Source organism: Falco peregrinus, chromosome 8 (genome assembly GCF_023634155.1).
Source record: "Falco peregrinus isolate bFalPer1 chromosome 8, bFalPer1.pri, whole genome shotgun sequence".
Lineage (NCBI taxonomy): Eukaryota > Metazoa > Chordata > Aves > Falconiformes > Falconidae > Falco > Falco peregrinus.
This window is the reverse complement of record NC_073728.1, coordinates 60234435-60256302: the sequence shown is the minus strand read 5'-3', so window position 1 is coordinate 60256302 and position 21868 is coordinate 60234435. Positions and strand designations below refer to the sequence as shown.

General features: G+C 36.9%; 1 protein-coding gene across 6 annotated transcripts in view; it reads right to left on the bottom strand.

Moving 5' to 3' along the window:
* MAPK9 (mitogen-activated protein kinase 9) overlaps positions 1–21868 on the bottom strand; it is a 30805-nt gene that overhangs the window by 7123 nt on the left and 1814 nt on the right. For 2 of the 6 annotated variants that reach the window (XM_055811916.1, XM_055811919.1), the window contains exons 2-11: positions 18968–19142; positions 14323–14452; positions 13109–13167; positions 11953–12091; positions 9573–9738; positions 8209–8280; positions 3936–4118; positions 2868–2992; positions 2304–2374; positions 619–690 (exon numbers count right to left, since the gene is read on the bottom strand). In XM_055811916.1, the coding sequence (XP_055667891.1) occupies positions 619–690; positions 2304–2374; positions 2868–2992; positions 3936–4118; positions 8209–8280; positions 9573–9738; positions 11953–12091; positions 13109–13167; positions 14323–14452; positions 18968–19089 (1139 nt within the window). In that variant the 5' untranslated portion in view covers positions 19090–19142. Of the gene's footprint in view, positions 1–441; positions 526–618; positions 691–2303; positions 2375–2867; positions 2993–3935; positions 4119–8208; positions 8281–9572; positions 9739–11952; positions 12092–13108; positions 13168–14322; positions 14453–18967; positions 19143–21868 lie in introns of those variants that run through there. The other 4 variants (XM_055811920.1, XM_055811917.1, XM_055811918.1 and 1 more) reach the window with 3 other exon arrangements.

Below are 21868 nucleotides of genomic sequence, written 5' to 3'. Positions count from 1 at the left end.
AAGTATGAAGTTCCCTAGCACTCAAAACCCAAGGTGAACATTAAGAGATTTTTATTCTTCTCCCTCTTTGGGGAGGTGGAAAAAGAAAAAAAGCAATGTACAATGTGAACAGTGACTTGAGTATCGAGAGATCCAATAGATATAGTTAATAAACGACAGTATAATATTCCAACTACTGAACCAAGAGAACAGCAGCAAACATCAAGGATTCAGTCATGGGCATAAATGTGCACTGTTAACTATTTTAAAGGACCCCTTACGCTGTTTAACCCTGCATGAAAGGGACTCATTCATGCAGAGGCACAGAGTAAGCATTCGGCATAAGAGGAGGTATCTATGCAACAGGTGATGTAATATGGCATCGATTATTTCATTTGATGACCGAGCCCTTTGGGGAGAAGGCAGCTTAGGGTGCTGGACACAAGACTTCCTGCAACTTACTTTGTAACAATGAAAAACTACTGCACACGGATCTCCAAAGGCAGATCAGAATCAAAAGTCTTGAACAACAAAACGTCTTCCTACCTGGATTATTAAGGAGGGTTTCGTCACTCAATAGCGCAACAGATCAGCACTACGTACCAGAGTTACACGAGAACTACTGAAACAATGACTAACCTGAGGGCTGATCTTTTACCACACCATTCTTGCTCCTTTCTTCCCAATCCATTACTTCCTTGTATATTAATTCTTGTGAGAGAAGAGTGGGAGGAATGAGAGAAGAGACAGAAAAAACACTGTAAGCTCACAGAGGATTTATATACAATTCACGTACATATAAAGGTACAATTAAATGGTTAAGACTCAGTCTGGACATACAACTGTATTTCTTCTCCCTCCCTCCCCCCCCCCCCCCCTTTTTTTTTTTTAAGGCCTACAGCAATGATCAGAGAATTTTTGAATGCATCACAGAAAGACAGTAAGCATGTACTAAACCAAACATTTTATAAATAGAATAGCTGTCCATTTAAAAATAACACCCATCCACACACCCCAAAACTTTATGTATACCTATGATGCACTAATATTAACTCGAAAAAAACCAAAAACAAACCCTGAAACAAACCCCAAACCAAACAGATTTGGATTTAAAAAACCAACACGTGGATAAGCCCTGGAAATTTCACTTTGATAACAAAACCAAACATCTTTACTCTTAAAGAACAATCTCAATGGATACATTGAGGAAAGCCTGGAAAGTTAAGGGTTAAACAAAATATCGCGTGAAAACTCATTTACTACCCAAGGACAACTCAGGATACAGACACCTGAACAACAACAAAAATAGTCGGAGCTGTAGATTTAAAGGAGCATCCGTTATTCTGTTTGATGTGTCTGTAGTATTGCTCATGCAAGCTGGCTTACCTCGGCCCTTCCTAGAGCACAAGACTCTTACGGCTGCAGAGCACCAGGTACACTTTAAGTTATACCTTCAGTTAAATCACAGTAGCTTGTGAATGTACCCATAGTCTTAATGTAACAGAGTAGCAATATTTAAATAGTTAAGACCTCTTTAATTCTGAGTAACATTTACAAATAGATTCAATTTAACTGACTCATTTTAACTTTCCACCTTTCATTAATCCAAAATAATTGGAAGCGTACCTGTGCAAACATGCCCTAAAGAAAATATAAATCAGCATCAGTACCTGAAATTTAAAGAGCTATTATACAAAAGAAGGAGCTTTCTACGTAATCAGTAAGGATGCCTATCACCCTTGGCCCTGTGATGGTAGATGTTTAAAGTCTGAACCGCCTCACCATTCACTGTTTTCACCAAAATTAGGAGGTATAATTGATTTCAGTACCACAATGCCATTAATTCTTTTAAGTCAACAGTTTAGCCTATTTGGTCAATAAACAAGCAGTGACAGGAAAAAAAAAACCTCACCAAAAAACCCTCTTCTGCTATTTAAGACATTTAGAACAAATGAATTAGTAAATATTATCAAGAAATATGGCTTAAATAATGCACAACAAGAGAAGGCACATGTTTCTCTTTCACAGAATTTTATATTAAGAAAAACCTTAATTTTTAACATTAAAAAATGTTAAGATTACAAACACTTAGGAACAACAAAATACTTAAGAGAAAAAAATGAAAGCATTTTGTTGAACAGACTTCAGAACGTTACGTGCATATACACATACACATTCACTCCAAATAGAACATTTTTCCATATTTCCATGACTTCTCATATGGCCACAAGCAGTACTGCATAATTCCAATCTAGCACACTGGTACTGCGAGCCATACACTAATAATACAAGTTATTACAATAAATGTAATTTGTCATGCTCACTTTTTACCTTTCCATTCTTCAATCGCATGTTCTCTTTCTTCCAACTGTGCATCATAGATTTGAGGCGGAGGCTACAAAGAGAAGAAAGTCTACAGTTTATCTACTACATCATGTTAACACAGCCAATCATAACTAAGAAATCTAAAAATGACAGCTTTTTTAGCATTTTACCTTCATCTTCAGCAGCCTATTCCCTGTAACTCGGACACATTCATTCTACAACTCCAGAATTTGTTTTTAAGTCCTGCCCCCCACTGAAAGGCTGTTTAAAAACAACTAAAATTAAACTCACTGTAAGGCTTTATCGGGCCTTAAAGAAAGTCTCCTTTTTGAAAAGATTTTGTAAAGTAATAGGAGTTATGAACAACCGCTTTCAAAATTATCTCAGCTCCACTCCAGCAGCTGTTCCTCAGGTGATTCTGCCCCTGAAGTTGATCCGAAAGGTTTATGTGTGACTTTTGCTAGCCAAAGAATGAGTTCAAAGCATGCTCTTGGCTAAAACTAAAGGTATTCTTTAAGGTTATTAAACTGATATCTTAAAATTTATTTTAAACGCAAACTTACAGCTTCTGCTTCAGCTGGATCATACCAGACAGTAATATAAGGATGACGTAAGGCTTCATCTACAGAAATTCTCTTGTCTGGATCTACTACAAGCATTTTGGATAATAAATCTCTAGCTTGGCTGGCTAGAAAGGAAAAATGAAGAGAACATACATGTAAAAGAGCTGTAGAGTTTAACGTCTGACACAGGAAATGAATACTGGGAAAATAGGACATACACTGTAATACAGATTTCACTGGGAAAACAGGCCAAATCCAAGCTTTCCTACACCAATACTTTTCTTAAACCCCCCCCCCCCCCCCGAGGTCCCACCCCTTTAGCATAAATGTTATTTTGCTATTATCCAAAATAAACCCTGCAGCTGACACCAACCAACTTCTATTTTGAACAGTTTGCTGTTACATCACGGGTCACAGTTTAAACTACCGAACATAAAACACGCTAAACATTTTTAATAAGCTTTTTAAAAATACATCTTGGTACAGTAATGATCTAATTTCTGTCATATCAAATTATTTTTTTAAAAGGTGTACTGCACAGTAACTGGCTACCCATTGTTGCAGTGCCACTTCACTGACATTTCTTTTTTGTCTGTACAATCATTGTAATAATAAGATTTGCTATACTTTGACTTTAGATAGTTACTGGTAAAATTAAAAAACTCCACCACGTTATATTCTCTAGATGGTCAAATAGGCTTTTTCTACATAAAATAACTTGTTAGAGCCTAAATGAGTTACATGCATGCATCAACTAGAAATTACAAATAACCTCCATAACAAGTATTACTTTCAGAGAACACTTAAATGACAATGGATTCTAATTAAGAGAATTAAACAGAATACTGGTGACAGGGAAATAGTTCTGTATTTAATGGCTACTGCTAAGATTCCAGGACGTCATAAATTAGACAGAAGGTATGCAGCTTCTAACATTGACACCTACTGCAATAAACATTTTATATCTGGGTTTTTTTAACTAAGCATACTGCAGACATTTTAAATAAACATACTTTAAAAGAGAGAGAGAGAAAAAAAGATGGAGAGGAAAAAAACCCCTTGCCTTACTTTTTAACTTGTCACGATCAGATTCTGATGGAAATATCCAGTCTGGGAAGAGCTCTTCAAATTTAATACCAGGATATTTTGGCCTGTTTTCTACATAATTCCTCACTGTAGGCTGCAGTTTCTTCATAAAGTCTGCTGATGGCGTTCCTAACTGTTCAATAACTTTATTCCATTGATCAATATCTGCACCATATCTTTAGGAAAATCAGCTGAAGAATTGGAAGTCTGCACTATACAAAAATATCACTTATAGAAATCTGAAAAGTTAATGAAAACTTGGACAAAGGACACAAACATGAAATTCATTCTAGCATCAACAGTATTCTGAGCTGCCATGCAAAAAGCTAGATTACATAGAAATAAGATTCAGACTTTGTAATCTTAAGGACAGGCTGGAAGTGCTGCACAATCCGTTATGCTTAAGTATCTTAATTATCATCCATTGGCTAGTATTGAAAGCAATCCTTTTTTGGAGTCCAAATCAAGCTCGACTTGGCAATTGTATCCATAGCAAAACAACCATAAGGACGGAAAAGAAAGGCTGCTGTTCAATCTTCTGAAGTACAACATAATACCATCAACACTGAAGATTCTTGAAGGTAGGGAAAAATATATGAAAAACCCTAATGACACATACATCCCATTCAAAGTTAGGAATTTTTTGCCCATCTCCTCAGGAAATTAGGCTTTGGGTTGTAGCGGGGGGGGCACTGGTTGGATGGTTGGGGTATTTTTGGTGGTGGTTTATTTTTTTAATTTTCAACTTCAGAAAAGGTTCAAAGGAGTTCTGAACAGTGAATCCAAATTCCTGTTGTTTTTTTTATGCCAAGACTACTCTATTCTTAAATTCAGAATTTCAGTATTTGATAGGAATTGCACTTATTCAACCCCAGGTTGAAGCATGCCTCCTGTTTCCTCTGGGCTGTCCCTTCTCCCTCTTTTCAAGTGAAGGCAATCCCCCCTAGATGTGGTGACACTTATTATAGAGATACCAGAACCTGCTCTGAATGAGCCTAATCAGGACAACAAAGCTCATTTATCACACTGACACTGCATTAGTATTCCTGGTATTTAAGTTTACTCTGATTTACACTTTACAGGTTTTTCCTGACAAAAAGAACGTGCAATTCCGGCAGTCTAACCATCCATCTTGCAAACATTCATAGCTGAATTCATCACCTGGCACTTCAACCCATCCATTCTCACATTTTGCAACAAAGTAACAAATTTGCTGCACTTCGAATCAAGATGTATTTAAAAAACACTAAGGTACTTTTATTTCAGTTAGCAAGGCAAGAATACAACTAGAAATATATGTATAGTCACTGCTTCATGCTAAGACTTTAGACTTCTAATAAAAAGACTGAAAATTTTATTTGCTTATTGAATACATTCCAATGGAAAAACTGTATTAAAATCAAAACCAAGAAGCCAATACTGTTAACTCTTATGCTAAAACAAAGCACATTAAAAAAAAATTAACATACATCAGGAAATTTTGTTCCTAGTTGAAAAACTGATTTCTGTGAGATCTCCACCAATCTAGATTCAAGAAGATGCTTTTTCTTTGAATAACAGCAGTCTGGTTAGTCAGCTAATCAAATTAAGAGTCCAGAGCACTGAGGGAAAAGCAGAAAAACCTAATGACCTATCCCACTTTACTAACAAGAACTGGAAATAAACAATGTCCTGGATTGCTTCAAAGTGCTTTACAGACAAACTGAGAAGAAAAACACCTTCCCCAGTATAGAGATGGACTTGGAATTAGCTAAGCCTGTTACCAGAAACCCAAATGAGAGAAAACCGTAATTGCAATGTAAAGCAAGCAGGGCATGCTATGTGAATAACCTTGCAACCTGCACACACAAAACTACCCTCCTTGTTCTAGTGACCCCAGGGTCAAAAGTAACCAGAAGTTTAGCCCAGGCCAAGTCTATCTACTTACTTTTTGGGACCCTGGAAGAAGAGAAGTAGAAAACAGTCCTTATTACAATCACAATCAAGCATGATTTTTCCCAAGAAAGCACGAATACCCTCTCATGCTTTCTTATCAGCCAGGCAACTAGCATCCTTCACCACCCCAGCAGAAAGAGCAATAAAACCTCTCTGGCGCTGCTAGGCTTTCCATTACTTCATCCTGGGTACCTACATTGCCTGCTTTTTCTACACTTCTCATTTGCAGTGCAACAGCAACTGCCAGTAACTCGGGCCTCCACAGCACCAGTCAGGAGCAGGTTCAGGGTATCCATCGCCCTGGCAACATCAAGCATCTCATTCCACCCCGAGCACTGCTGCAAGTATTCTGGCAATCCCTGTCGACCATATGGGAAAACACAAACTATTGAGTCTTAAGAATAAGTAGGTTTTCCTGAAGACAATCAAGGGCACATTAGGCAACATACTGAACTTCGTTCCTGCTAAATCCCCAAATACTAAGACACTTTAAAATTTGAATTTAAAAACCAAAAATAAAAATAAAATAAAAAAGGAAAGCTTTATGGCTATGCACACCAGCATCACCCATAAACCACACTGTCAAAACAATCCTGCAGCTAAAGGTAAAAGACAGTGACAACCTGACTGAAGCAGTTATCACTCAGGAAATGTTTCAACAACGTCAACAGTTACCAGTATTCCACATTAAAGCCAACTGAAAGCCTTACAATAAGTACAAAACCCTGTAAGCACAGCTACGCACTTTGATAAGATACTGGGGAAGGAGACTCCTTGAAACAGACTGGTGAAGCTTCAGTGACCTCCAGAGAACCACAAATGGTAACTTGCATATTCAACAAGTATGGACAAAATTTCCTTCACTGATTCATGGATAAATCAAAGTAGCCCATGCTGACATGCAGGTGAAAGACACATAACACACATGAAGAATTGTGTTAGGTTGGTCTGAAGGCTTCAAAAGGGAAAACAATAAGTATAGAAAGGAAGAAAGGTGGAAAACAAAAAGACTTATTTAACAATTAATCATTTGTACTACTAAATAATGCATGATCAACTGCTGAAGATTAGTGTCATGAAATTTAGCATTAAAATTGAGAGTCCTCCTCTGTAAGATACATAGGTACTGTGAACAGGTACTTGTATTTTTAGTGGTGGACTCAAATTTTCCTTGCTGACAAGAAAAAATACTATACTTTCTTCAAAATCTTACACCACATGTAGCTATAGCTTCTTATGACCTACCTACATAATGGGCAATTTCAGTTTAATTACATTGTCTGGATTCTACTTATTGACTGATCAATTTTGAATGTCTAGTCCTACAACACGACTACTTTGTCAGGTATTATTTGTAAAGGCTGAAATTGGTTTACCTCCAATTTTTATAAATGGGACTTGATCACGAGTCAAATTTTTACATGTTGTTTCTAGGGAAATATTTTTAAATACATTAAAATGAAAGAACATTTACTTCATTAAACGATCACTGTTGTTCCCTTCATACAGTGTAAAGCCTTGTTTGTGATCCAGTGCTGTATTTTTGAGATTTCCAATCTCTAAGGCATGAAAACATATACATGAGGGTTTTATATGTTTTTAGTACAGTAAAATTTCCAACAATTACTATCGTACAAGAAAGCAGAATTTTACGAAGGCAAATCAAGGTCCAAAAGATTTGAGGGAGAAATGGAGGAATAACAATCTTATAGAAAAAGTAAGCCCAAAATAAAATTTTCATAGAATGAAAAAAACTCCAAAAAGAAAAAAAAGTTTTTCTTTTTATATTAAATAATATTAAGAAAAAAAGATTTCTCATGCAGTGTGCTTGCAGTTAGGACACTGTTGCCCAGCAAGTGCTAATAAGCAAGAAAAAAATCTGACTGAAACCCCAGAAATTGTACAATAAAAAAGTATGTCTACCATTCAAACGAATAGTAAGCAAAATCCATGCATAGTAAAAAGTAACTTTTTATGCTTTTGCTTATAACACTTACCTACAAAGAACAAAAGTAAGAAAATACACTTAATGCTATTTATTTTTTAAACCTAACAGGAACCTTTTTTAAGCTACAAAAAATGAAGCTCTTAATATAAATTCTATGGAGTCAACCAGTACAAATTACATTAAATGTAGCCTACTAAGAAAATAAAATGGAAAGCTCAACAATTTGGTTAATGACACTAATTTCAAATCATACAGTAGATCTACTCAAACATATTATTGAAAATATTATTTATGCTTTTATACTTATACAGATCAAAATAATTGTTTCTGTTGGAAGTGGAATGGGATTCAAGGATGACTAGGGAAGGATACGATCAGTGCCTTGGAATATCACACAACCTTTCACCAATTCTCCCATGATGCACCCAACTGACCAGATATCAACTGAAAGTAAAAATGAAATGATCAAATTATGAAGTATCATGAACAAAAGTGAGGAAAAAACAAACAAAAACATCTAGCATCTACAATAAAACACAATATGGAAAATCAAACTGCTAACATGAATTTTCAATCATATCAACACCAACTAACAGTCGCTAAATTTTGTTATTAGCATTTTGTAAAATATAATCAGTTTACATTTCTGAAAAGAAAACATGAAGAAGGATACAATCTCTTCCTGGGAACAGGACTTTATGCAGGACCATTTCTGCCATAATGCACCCAACAGACCAGATATCCACTATCATATGTTGGGTGCAACAAGGACAAAAGATTAAAGAGGGTTTTTTTAAATACCACAGTTTATTTATTTGTAAGTTCATACTGCATTCCTACAGTCCTGCAGATAATTTATTTTTTTGTCCCATTCAGAACAGCCTCTTCTAAAGTTCTGATCCACATCAGTACTTGCTGTACAACAAGCTGCCTTGCACATTAATGAAAAAGGGTTTTTTCATTATCTGTGGCCCAGCAAGGTCTTGAGAGTCCCTTATTTTACACAGCCAAAGTTACATGTATACAAACAGCATGGTATCCCCAAGCCCATGATAAAGCAAAAAGATGTAGTAGCGTAAGAAGTCCAGAGAGGACAGCACATTACTCCACAGCTAGTAAAAATCAGCAGGTAAAACCCCCAATAATGCAAGTCAAGGACAATTTCCTTGCCAGCAATTTTGTTGACTGAATGTTCAATATATTACAGCTGTGATGTTTTTAATAACATAACACCCTGCCTCTCTTGAGTGCTGTGCAGATTTAAGAGTGTATAAGGCATGGTTTGATAGAGATCTGAAACAGGTTTTAATAATCAGAGATGCAAAAGGGGACCAACTGTCAAAAGAAGATGCTTCAGAATGAAGTCACATTGATATAAGGGTTTATTTTTATATTGATGGTTGTTATTTTTTTTAATATCATCCAGCATGTCTCAACAGTTTTTTGTAGAATAAAAAAATGTCAACAAGACAACAGGACAACGCATGAAATGATGTAACAGCAGCAGGGGAGAGGGAGCAGTGTATGTTAAATGGAGACAGGCACACACAGCAGAAAACTATTACATTCTCCAAAATTATTACAGTGTAATATTTGTTATTTCCAATACCACGATTAATGTACTTTAACAGACATGGCAAGGTGAAATCAGCCCTCCCTCCTCCTTTTAAAGCTTTTACATTCTGCGACAGATATGCTTTACACAAAAGATTTAAAGCATTACTCCAGCAACTTACCATTCTCTTTATATCCCATTCCAAGGATAACTTCTGGTGCTCTGTAATACCGCGTTACTACATACGGAGTCATCATAAAGTTAGTACATGCTGTTCTTGCCAGTCCAAAATCAAGGATTTTGAGCGTACAATCTGATTTTACTACTATGTTGCTGGGTTTCAAATCCTAACAAGAAATTACGTCAGTTAAGGAAGGATCAACACAGAATAATACACACCCACCCCTCCACAGTCAATATATGCCACCAATTAATTTCATTAACAACTGCATATTCCTGCTCTGATGTATCTGCTTGATTATACACAGACTAGAGACAAGTTAAATGCTGCACAGCTCAGTACTGAAAAAATTCAGGGAAAACCAGAATTAACATTGTCTGCATTTTTATTTTACGCAATTGTGCACTGCCAGTATAGTCAGTTACATGTACATGTGCACAATGTGTATGTATATTTGCTTCCTTTAACACATTAAGTGGACCTATTTTGAGTATGAATAGTTGCATGGTAAAGGAGACTGTGTTCCAAATACCGTCATTATTAGGGCACAGATCCTAAAGACAACATCGTGAAATAGTCAAGCATCTGTAGGAAAAGGAGCATCCCAACACACAAAGCATCAGTAAGTGTATTTATTAATGACAGATAAGCCACCTGTGTTAACAGGCATTAACAAGTTTCACAGAATTAGGATGTAGTGAACACAAAGTTACTTAATGAGCGAAGAGAGAAATAAAATACTTTAGGAGATATGCCTCACAGGAGCAGTCATTATTTCACCCAAAGGAATACACAGTTAGGGGCAACAAACCATGTTCTCAGGTACAGAACTTCCTTTTCTTAAAGGACATGGGAACATGCAACTAGTTCATGTGAGTTTACATGTTTCAGTAAGGCAACAAATCTTCTGCTAAATGCTGTTGAATTTACTCTGTTTGGTCACAGACCGAGTAATTTCTAGAAGTAATCCCTACTATTCCACTCCTGCTGAACTATCCCAGCTCTGTTCCTTCTCTAGCCTGGTTTCTTTCCACTCCACAAAGGTAATTTGTTCCAGTCCCAAACTAATCCTCACCACTTTAGCTTGTCCATTCAAACAGACTTCACACCTCTGTTAAGCTACTCACAGCGCAGTTCCTCTCATTGCCCATTTTCTTGTTCAACCAGCATCCCTTCTGCTGATGGCTCTGTTAGCTCCTACAAGCTCAGGTTTCTCAGCAAATTGCCTCTCCTCTTTAGCTCCACATGACAGTCAACAAGTCAGATGGAGCTCAGCTGGAGTTCCAGCACCTCCCCACCTCAGTCCCTTACACACCTCACTCCATTTTAGGAAAGGCCAGTACCAAGACTGTCTGAATACAGACTTTAACTAACTATACATAGCTTCCTTACTAATACCACAAGATTATCATTGTAGATTTTTTTAGCAAAGGCAGTAGATCTGTTGTAATTTATACAGCTTCTCAATTACATTTATGGATTGAACATAAAAAAAAACCCACATTAAACTAGAACATTAAAGGCAAGATTGTCCAGGATGTAGGGGAAGAAAAGGAAACTGAAAACAAGCAGAACCAAATAGATTAGTCACAAAATTAAAAAAAAAAATTCAGCAGCAGAACAATGGAAGCAGACAGTTATACGAAGCCTGCAACACGTCTTTGAAATTCTGATTATTTACAAACTTTACTTTTCAGAATCACAAAACAGTTGAGGCTGGAAGGAACCTACAGAGGTCACAGAATCGTCAGGGTTGGAAGGGACCTCTGGAGATCATCTAGTCCAACCCCCTGCTAAAGCAGGTTCACCTACACCAGGTTGCACAGAGTCCAGTTTTGAATGTCTCCAGAGAAGGATGCTCTGCAGCCTCTCTGGGCAGCCTGTGCCAGTGCTCTGGCACCCTCAAAACGATGTTTTCCTCATATTCAGATGAAACTTTCTGAGTTGCAGTTTGTGCCCATCTGGTCTGTCACCCACGAGGTCATCTGGTTCAACCCCCCCTGCTCAAGCAGGGCCACCTACAGCCAGCTGACCAGGACCATGTCCAGAAAACTTTTCAATAGTTCAAAGGATATATATATTTAAGTAGTAAATACTACATTTTAGATTAAACTACAATCTTTAGTAATTTGAAGGGTGCACAGATACTCATGTTTTACCTTTTAATCAGTTCAGCATTAGTTAAATCCACAGAGTTAATCTGATTTAAAATCTATGTACAATACAGTTATCTTTGAACTATGAAACAATCTTCAGGTTTACTAATATTCTGATTAAAGAAATACAAACTTATGAAATAGCAAACCCTTGCCTTCCCCCCTGTTTCATAAGAACATCTATGTTCATAAAGAGGATTGTTAATGATTCTAACACTACCTACTCTGTGGATGATACCAGCTGAGTGGAGATGTTTTATACCACATAGCATTTGGTAAAGAAGGTAAGACATTCTTTCATGATCCAATTCCATATGAATAACCTGGCACAAATTTGCATCCATCAGCTCCATAACCAAGTATCTAAAGCACAAGAAAGAAAGCATTAAGAAAACTTGAGTCTTACTTTTCATATCAGGTTTCAGGTTAGCCTGAGAGACGTTTATTAAAAGTTAGCTACTTTGCTAACAAAAGTGTCAAAAAGCTTACGATAGAAAAAAATCATGCATGACCACAGTTTCAAAATTAAATAATTATCTATTCAAATAGTCTTGCTATTAAATTTTAAGTGTTCAATAGTCCATCACAAAAGGTAAGAATTCCACTAGTTTTATAAACAGGAATATGGAGGAATAATTCCCAGTTTATGCAGCATGAAAAACTAAGACTGTTGACTGTAAGTTGATGAGAAGTTGCAGATATTGAAGTATATAAAAAAACGACACTTCCTTTCACTGTATTTTAATTTAAAAAAGGAAGTTAACAAAAGCACCATAAGAACTAAGAAGGAATTACTGGTTTTCAAGTTAAAATATCATCTGCTTACCCACTTCAGACACATACCCAAGAAGCCCATTCACAAACCACAACAGCATATTCACTGGAACCTATGAATACCCCACCCATTAAGTCACCATTAATCCTTTCTAGACAAACTGACATAGCTTCCTTAAAAAAAAAAAAATATATATATATTCAGTTCTTAACTGAGGCCAAAAACACTGTTGTGCTGATGCGACTGATGTGGCAAAAAAAATGATATCAGGTTATCCAGACCAAGTTATTATCCTGAGGTGACCTGTTCAGCTAAAGGACAATGCATACAAACCAGATGCATATGCAATCTGCAAAGTATGACAGACATATGAATAAAATGTAAATAGCTTTTTTTTTCTTCCCACTTCCATCTTATGCCTGTAGTGAAACAACTTTCTTGGTCTTTCTTAAAGAAATCTAGAAATAAAGACTAATTAAAAACTAAATTCAGCTTTTAGCTACCCTTTATTTTCAGAGTGTGAAGTCCATAGGATATTGGAAATACAGCTCCAGGGCTTAGGCCAGTATTTGTCAGGAAAATTAAAACAAAAATCGAGTACTTACACATCCTGAAATTCTTCTAGTGACTTCTGTGGTGTAAATACATTCAATAAACTAATTATCTATAAAATAAAAATAAACTTTAGAAGAAACTTCGGCTTTATTTCACAGAAAAATCCACTATAGCAGAAGTTACTATTCAAAATCAAATGCACACTGTTACTATATACAATTTGACTGTTACTTGGCTTCATGTAATTCACATGTGCTGAAAAGCTGCCAATTCACAAATAGTTCAAAACAGCAGCGTGTATGCCAAAAGAACTAAGACAGGACAAAACTACTTTTTTTCTTTTTCAAGTTATATGACACCTATGTCCCTCCTCAGTGCCTGAAATAAATCCCATTCTTTCCCCATAAATCTTATTTTAAATCCCATGTTATGCACAGAATTTTAACCAAGACTGCCTGACAACACATACACAGAGGTGCCCCACGCCATCCCATTAAACTGAACTACGATTTACTGTGTCCAGAAGAACTGCTAAAATTACTGTATTGCCATCCCTAATAACCACTTTGCTTTTATTCTGCTAGTTCTGAACTTCACCAAAAGCTTACTTAAAAATCAAACCTAAAAGGCTAATTGACTCCAGGAAGTTTGAGACCCAAGTGCGCATGTTCAGTGATCAGCAGTTTCTAGTTCATGTTAGCATCAGAACATAGCAGTCACATAAACCTTATATGCCTCTACTTGAATACTGAACTATTGGCATTAAGGCTTGTTATTTTAGAAGGTTCAAAGACTTGAAAATACGTATGTATTGTCACCAGTATTTCACTTGTTTACCAGTAACTTGTTAGGCAGTGCTGCACTCCTGCAACCCCCACCAGTTAAACACTGTACTTAATAAAAATCTTGTTTAAGCTTGGAAGATTTAACTGCAGTGCAATTATAACAGCTGAATCCACTGCCAAACAGGCTTTGCTGGAGTACAACTTAAAAAGGCAAATGCAATACAGCAAGGCCAGCTCTATAAAGCTGACACTGATGGTAATCCTGTACCAACAACGCAGCAGAAACCTCCTCCTCTTGACACTTCGTACTCCAAACCAGCTCACCCAAGACCTTAACCATACATTGTGGAGAACTGCATTACCCATAGCAAATCTTTCCCTCGCTACTTTTCCATTATTAACAGCAAGTAAGAGAGAAAATCCTAACCTTTTATGACAACTTACAGCAACAAGGGAGAGAAATACAATGCCAAACTTACATTTTTGTGATTGACGCATTTTAAAAGAACAAGCTCTCTGTAAGCCCTTTTTGCGTGGGTTTGATTCTGAAAAGGACGACTCAGCTTCTTTACGGCAACATTTATTCCAAGCACCGTATCAAAGGCAGCACTAGAAGTTTTCAAAGACAAGTTGTTAAGTCTCAGGGAGAGAAGGGGCGGGGTGGAAAGGGAGATGGGAGTGAGGAAATAAATCAAGATTGGAGACAAAGCATATCCACTACGCTGTCTATACTAACTTCATATAATTTTCATTTGGAAAACAAACTTCCTTTAAAAACTACGCATACTTTAATAAATACAAATAGGTTAAACAGAAGCCACTGATACTCATCAGAAGTCGTCCTGCCCTCCTTTCTGTCTTAAAATTGAATCTGATGACTCACGACTCACATTCAAAATTGCCAAGATGTAAAAATATTTTAAGCTTACTTGAAATCAAGAAGCATTTCAGCTGCCTAATCTGTACATTTGGAGTATTTTTTGGACACTGTTGCTGACTGACAACGATTTAGTATTTGCAATAGAAATAACTCTTTGCTAAAGGAAAGTCACAACCATGTCTCCGTGACCCATTCTGCAGGCATTAAAACTGTCCTATATGTGGATAGTTTACAATGATAAACAATTGTAGTGCCTAGCAGAAAGTTACATTCATCATCTGGCTTTGGAAAAAAATAAAATCCATAGAATTGAGAAATATGAAAAACTCAGATTGCAGGAGCAATACAAGAGTTTAAAAGTGAACATGGCCATTAATTTTATCTTGGTTTTCATTTTGGCTTGACCCCTCACTCTGCAGGTTTGAGGCCAAGGTGTAAACTTGCTTTAATAGCTGTAAGAATCTAACACTAAATTGTCTGTATATACAGAACAAGACTAAAGGGGAAGAATATTCTTCATTATAAACACACAGACTATGGCAAAATATATGTGAATTCATACCACAAATTAGTCAAGAGTTCCAATCTTTATATAGTTCCAGTTTTAAATAAGGATTCCCATATTACTCCATTTCCTTTTAATGTTACTTTCATAGGGTAGGAAAGAATTCTCCTTCACATATATTTTCCAAGCATATTTAAGCATTTTGTAAGCTCCTTCCCTATCTCAGCAAGATACGTACAATACCCAACTGAAAAGACCACCACATTAAAGCACTCTTACAGAAGTACAGCTCCCCTGTGATAACAGCAATATTCAAATTATATGAAGTTTACCAGCATAAAGTCACTGCTTTCCCTACTGGAAAAGGCAATACCACTACAAAGCAGGGCTCACCCATGAGATGATGTGTTTTCTTGAAGGCATGTCCCAAATTTGAATCAACGTGCCACTTGCACTAAAGGCTTGCTAGCATTTATTTCAGCTTAGTTCTGTGAAATACGCAAGTCATTATTCAATGATTCACTCTCAGATTTAAAGCCTTTCTGTCTGTGCAAAACAAAATACAAAATGGGAGAAAAGCAACTGGCCAGACAACTGGAGAAACTGTTTTCCTCCCCAATATGAAAGCACTGGTGTTTCAGTATGCACTTCACCTAGATGTTATATGTAAATTAAAGTTTTGCATATGTTAATGACTTTAACCATGCCTGGGAATAATTATAAAAATCAATAACCAACAGCATCTGCATAAATTAGCTGTTCAAGTCAATCATAGGTCAGCAGTGGACAAAGGAGCAATTTTAGAGTAAGTGTCCCTTTATGACCTGACAAATCAGGTATATGGCAAGGCTCAGCCTAAGCACATATGAAGAACTCCACCTGAATCGCTTACTTTGCTCATCTACATGGGAGTGACTGACACTGGAGTTAAAAAGAAAAAAAAAAAGAAAAAAATGAAACTGTCTGCAACCTACACAATCCAAGGGGAATAATTAAAAACAGACTGGTAGAAGAAAAAAAAAATGGTAAAAAATTGAAAACTGTGTAAGCATCCATGCATTTAATTTACCAAGGGGAAAAAAAAAAAAAAGACACAAGACAATCTCTATTACCACCAAGATCACACTTCTAAATATCATGTAATTTCACACAAGTGAACAAAAAAATATCACAGACATAATTGCTGTTGAATTTCTTTCCTCATCCCTGCTCATTTGAATTCAGAAGAGACTTTTTCATCATGGCAACTGTGTCAGGCACAGATTTTAAAAAAGCAGATTTGCCACAGTCTACCCAATTATCACCTTGGCTACTAACAAAATGTCTACAGATTGTTTCAGCGTTTCATACCATGGAAGAATCTCAATGTCTATGCCACTGTATAACAGCAACTCCAATTTGATCCCATAGGGTCTTCACTGCACTTGTGAGTTTTGCGAAGGGTAACAAACTAATCCCAACTGTTTCTTCAACTGCAAATCTAAAGGTATCAACACAGTCAAAGCTGTGCTATTTAATAAGATCACAAAAAATCAGATTCATTAAAAAATTTAGGAAACCAAGGACAAGAAAGGAAAAAAAAATGTCAGGAAGTTGAAGACAAAAATTATTTCAAAAAAATAGTTTTTTGTAAGTGATTATTCAGTCCCTAATAATTATAAGGCTCTAAATGTATTAATACTTAGGAACAAAGTAGTGCGGGAAGTCATGTATAGAAGTGTACTTTGTATATAAAATACAACAGGTATATCCAATTTCTCACCTAGACTATTTGCAGTGTGAGCTAGAAATACCTTCTACATAACTGAGTTATTCTCATCTTCCTCGAGCTTTCATTTATTGCTTTTACTCAATATGTATTTTTAGAACTACTTATTTTCCTACCTTTTAATATCAAAGAAAAAAACTAAGCAGCAGCAATACATGGAATTTCCCATTAATATTTGGGGGGGGGGGGGGAGGGGGGGAATAGCAAGATTCAGACCTCTCCTAGCTGAAGTGACACATGTAGTATTAAAAACTTCTCACCACCAAGTAAAATCCACACACAAAACTCCAGAAATACTTTTCATAATTTTTTTGTTAAACACTGGATGCTTAAAAAGCACCACATCTGCACGTTACATTAATGAATTGACAATTTTTCCAGACAAACACGACAGGATAGCACTCATCTTACACTGACTTTTCTCATTTTACATCCTAATATTTTGTCTCTTTCCTTAGTGTACTATAAGGAATTTTAAGAGACATTAAGATTTTGCACCTTCTTCAACCGGGATATAGCTGTCAGATACTCCACATGAAGATGACAATTTATGCAATGTTTCACTCTGCTGTTCCATAAAACAAGTATTCTGAAAACAAGTCAGTACATCAGATCATTCCTTCTTCCTCTCAAAACTTTGACCTTAACACTACCCAAACTCCATATTGAAGCAGACACCTAATCTAAGTCATAGTTTAGAAATGCAGTACTTCTAATGAAAGGAGGAACACAACAACCACCCTAAATTCCTGCATGCCATCTAAAACAAGCATAACTAAGAATATTTACACCTGCAAAATGTTAGCATTATATGAAATCTTACTCAAACACTAATAACCAACACACTAAAGAAGAATGAAACACTGTTCTCATTTTGCTTATTTTTGACCTATTAGCAGGGCAAGAGGGGTATCTAAATAATTTGAAAGTAAAGGCATGTTCTCACAAAAATGCATTCTTTTCCTACATATATAAATTATTACGGTTATGAAAAGGCTGAAAAGACACGGGCAGGTGCTGTATAAGGAGTTGCTCACAATACATGAGTCATCACACTTATCCTGCTGAATTTATAGATGAAGAGAAACTGCAAACTGGATTTAGAGCATGAGCAGCCCACCACATACTGTGATTAAGTCTAACATTAGAGAGTTTCTGAGCATATCTGTTTGCTCCCCTGTGTATAGAATTAAAAAAATGCATCAATAAACATTTCTGCTGTTACCAAGTAAGTTTTGCCTAACAAAATACGGGCTGGCACTAGATTGTGTAGAATGGATTGCTGCAGTCTAAAAAACATTTGAAAGTGTTTACCTTTAGCTGGCCCAGAGGTGTGGTGCCATACAAGAGACTAAGGTTCAGGATCAGACTAACGACTCTCACGTCCTGGGCCAGTGGAGGCTGGACACATAGCTGAGGTGACACACCAAGGAAGAGCCGGCCAGCCCAACCCCTCACACAGCATCCCTTTCTGGTTAATCCATGGAGTGACAATGACACTGATTTGCCTCATCCTGCCAGTTAATGGCAAGGCACTGCATTGATGGCTCCTAGAAATGGACAGGAGTGATCGGGAATAAAAGGGGGGGAAGAAAGGGGGCCATGATGAAGAAACGAGTAAAACCCAGAATCTCTCACCATCGCATTGTCATACCTTACACTGCAATATCATAACTACATGGGGAATGTGAGAACTAGAAAAGAAAAAGTCATTAATGAGAAGGCAATTTGTTGACCATTTTAATTTATGCAGTTATCCAAATATTAATTTTCCCCTAAAAACAAAACAAAAAAATAGGTTTGCACATGAACTATAGCAAGCAGGTGTTTTAGAACTTAGTACATAACCCTGTAGCAAGAGACAGAAATTATCATCGCTATTTTACACTCTGGCACTTCTATCAGGAATACATTCAAATTTTGGTTTATATTTATAGCTTTTTATATTTAAATAAAGTATTTATTACTCACCAAACAATGCCCTGTGCCCCTGATCCTATGGGCTTCAATTGCTGGTAACGTTTCAGTACAGTGAATGTTGAATCTGCAACTTGAACACTGTAAAATTGACTATCACATTTACTGTCACTCATGGTGTAGTGTCATGTAGTTTTCTCTCTCAAGGACCTGGTAAAGTTTTCAAGATCTTAAAGAAAAAGAAAGAAAGCAAATATTCAATCTCTCACTAATTTCAGGCTGACAAGATGGAAAATCTATTATACATATTTTAATGCATATGAATTTTTCAATAGCACACCATTAAATAAGCATTCTTTCAACTTCATGTATTACCACTGCTAATGAAAAATACTTGCAGACAGCAAATAATTACACCCTTCACAGCTTTAACCATGCATGTTTCTATTCCAATTCCTGAAACAAAAAGCAGCTAAGTAGACAACTGTAAAAACAAACGAAACTAACCAAATCAAACAACTCCCTACTCCACAAAGACTACTCCCTAACTGAATTACTACTATGTCCTAGGACTGTATTAATTTCTGTATTACAACAAAGCAAATCATAAATGATGTTTTTCAAACACTGATATCACAGATAAAGCAACAACAAAACCCCATGGAGTCCGCAGACACAGAAGGAAACAGGGTTTTAATAAAAGACTTGATTATAACTGCAAAACAGGTTTCAAATAAAACTGCCCTCAAAATGCCCATGGCTGCTGCAGTTTCTCCAGCACCCCTTTCAACCTAGTTCACTAAGAAATTTCAAGCAGGGCTCTGCCTCCTCACCTCTGCCAGGCAACCCTTCCCTGATCCATACCTACCCAAATCCATTCTCCCTCCCATTTTAAACACACCATAACATCCTACATTATCAGTTAGTGTAATTACAGTCCTGCAAGAATTAGTTTTGTGCTATAGTTTGAAAGAGAATTTCACGCCATAGTAGACAGCAAGTTACATCCATCCGTCAAGAATGAATTAGAGGTAGGTAATTATATTGGAGAGCAAGGAAATGGACTAAACTTCTAGCTCTGAAGTGCTACAGTAACAAAAGTACAGACCTTCAGTTTTCCTGGGCCTCCATCCCTCTTCCAAACCTTACAAGAAAATTACCTCAGTAATTACTGAAGAGGTCTCTAACAAATTCTCTCATTTTCAATTTCACATTCACCGTGACAGATAGGGTCATTACAGCCCAGAGTAAATTGCACTGTCAAGCATTCCTCGAGACAGAAAACGGGAGCAGACCACCTTCCCCAGAGCAGCTGCCCTAACCACCAGCCTGTACAGCTGTCGGAGCTAACAAAAAAGCACCCAGTCTCTCCCTTCGCTGACTTGTAGAATATTTGTGAGCCAGTGCAAAACGGAAAAGCCTCAAAAGCAGAAGCTCGATTGCCCAGAAGGCAATCCTAGAAAGGCTTACAGCCACACTAATAGCATTTGGTTGCTTCAAGAATTAGAATTTGGACCACTCCCTTGTTAGGTGCACGTAGGAAAGAGCAGCATCTTCTCCCTGGCTTAAGCCAACAGATGAAGTCCAAGAAATGTGAAAGTAAAACAGGCAAAAGATCTACAAATCCTAATAAAGGCTGGGCGTAAACTGAACTGGTAACGGTTAGTCTTAAGGTATTCTCAAGAAATGCCTAAAGTCTCTTCTGCCTTCTAGTTTCTCAAAATCTAAGCAGCATTTTGAGAAGCAGATACTCAACTTGATTATCTCTAGCTGCAATTTAGACAGTAACTTTACGTAGTATTTCCTCTTAAAAGCTTAAGAAAAAAAAAGCAGAGGAGAAAGGGTCAGCAAAGGGAAAACGTCAGCTACCAACTTTCTGCCTTTGACACAGCAGCAGTAGCAGGGAGGAAGAGAAGGACATCTGTACAATATTTTTAGGGGCAGTCAGATGCAGTTCCACAACCAAAACACATTAATTTAAGACCAAAAAGCTGCCTTAAGAGGCAACCTTTCCTACTACATCCCAGGAAAAAACTCCACTCTTCTTTCCAACCCTTTTTATTACCCCAAAACTATGGACTCTGAGATCCCAAATTTTTTGATTAACAGTGCCTGAGCAGCCATGGTATTTTCTTCCATTGTATGAAGATTCACTGAAAAGTACATTGGAAGGTCAAGATCCTATCTTTAAAAAGGACTTACAGAAAACCAAAAAAAGTACAGATTTTGTGTAAGCTGAGCATCAGCTTAAAAGACCTGTTAGCTACACAAGAACTATGCTGTACCTCTTGATGGATTAATGAAACACTTTTCTGTAACGGAGAAAAAGAAATAGGGGAAAAGGAAGTTACCCTGAACTAGAGAATCCTTCCCTTTAAGGAACCTTGCCTGCACAACGCCACCTTTTAAAAATCATTTAGAGATCAGGATAAGCTCTTTAGACAAGACCCAAAAAGGGAACTGGGCATCACAACACACAAGTTTTATGTACTGACATCCTTTGCAATTCACCGTGCTGAGTACTTGGCCTATCCCTAATTTCCACCTGGGCTGCAAGTTGCTTGGAAGTATCAGGACATATATTACTTCAGACATACACATTAGTGTAAAATTTGGTGCCTAAGGATTGTAGCTGTTCACAGTACTTCAGGTAGACTATTTTGGGGGCAGGATCCCTCAAATAAAAACAGATTTCCCAATTGCTTAGGGGAAAAGTTTACCTGGCAAGTAAATTTCTTAATCCTGAGCTGCTACTGCCCTATCTGAAATAATCTGATTTCTCACTCCAGCTACTCCACACTTCTGTACAGGATTTTTTTTGAAATCTGCATTATTTCCATTTCTGAAATATAAGTTCCCATTTATGGCTTCCTAGCTGCAGCTGCACCAAAGAGGACCAGCAGCAAACCCAGAAGACACAGGATAGTCAACATACTTCTACTTCTTTACAACAGC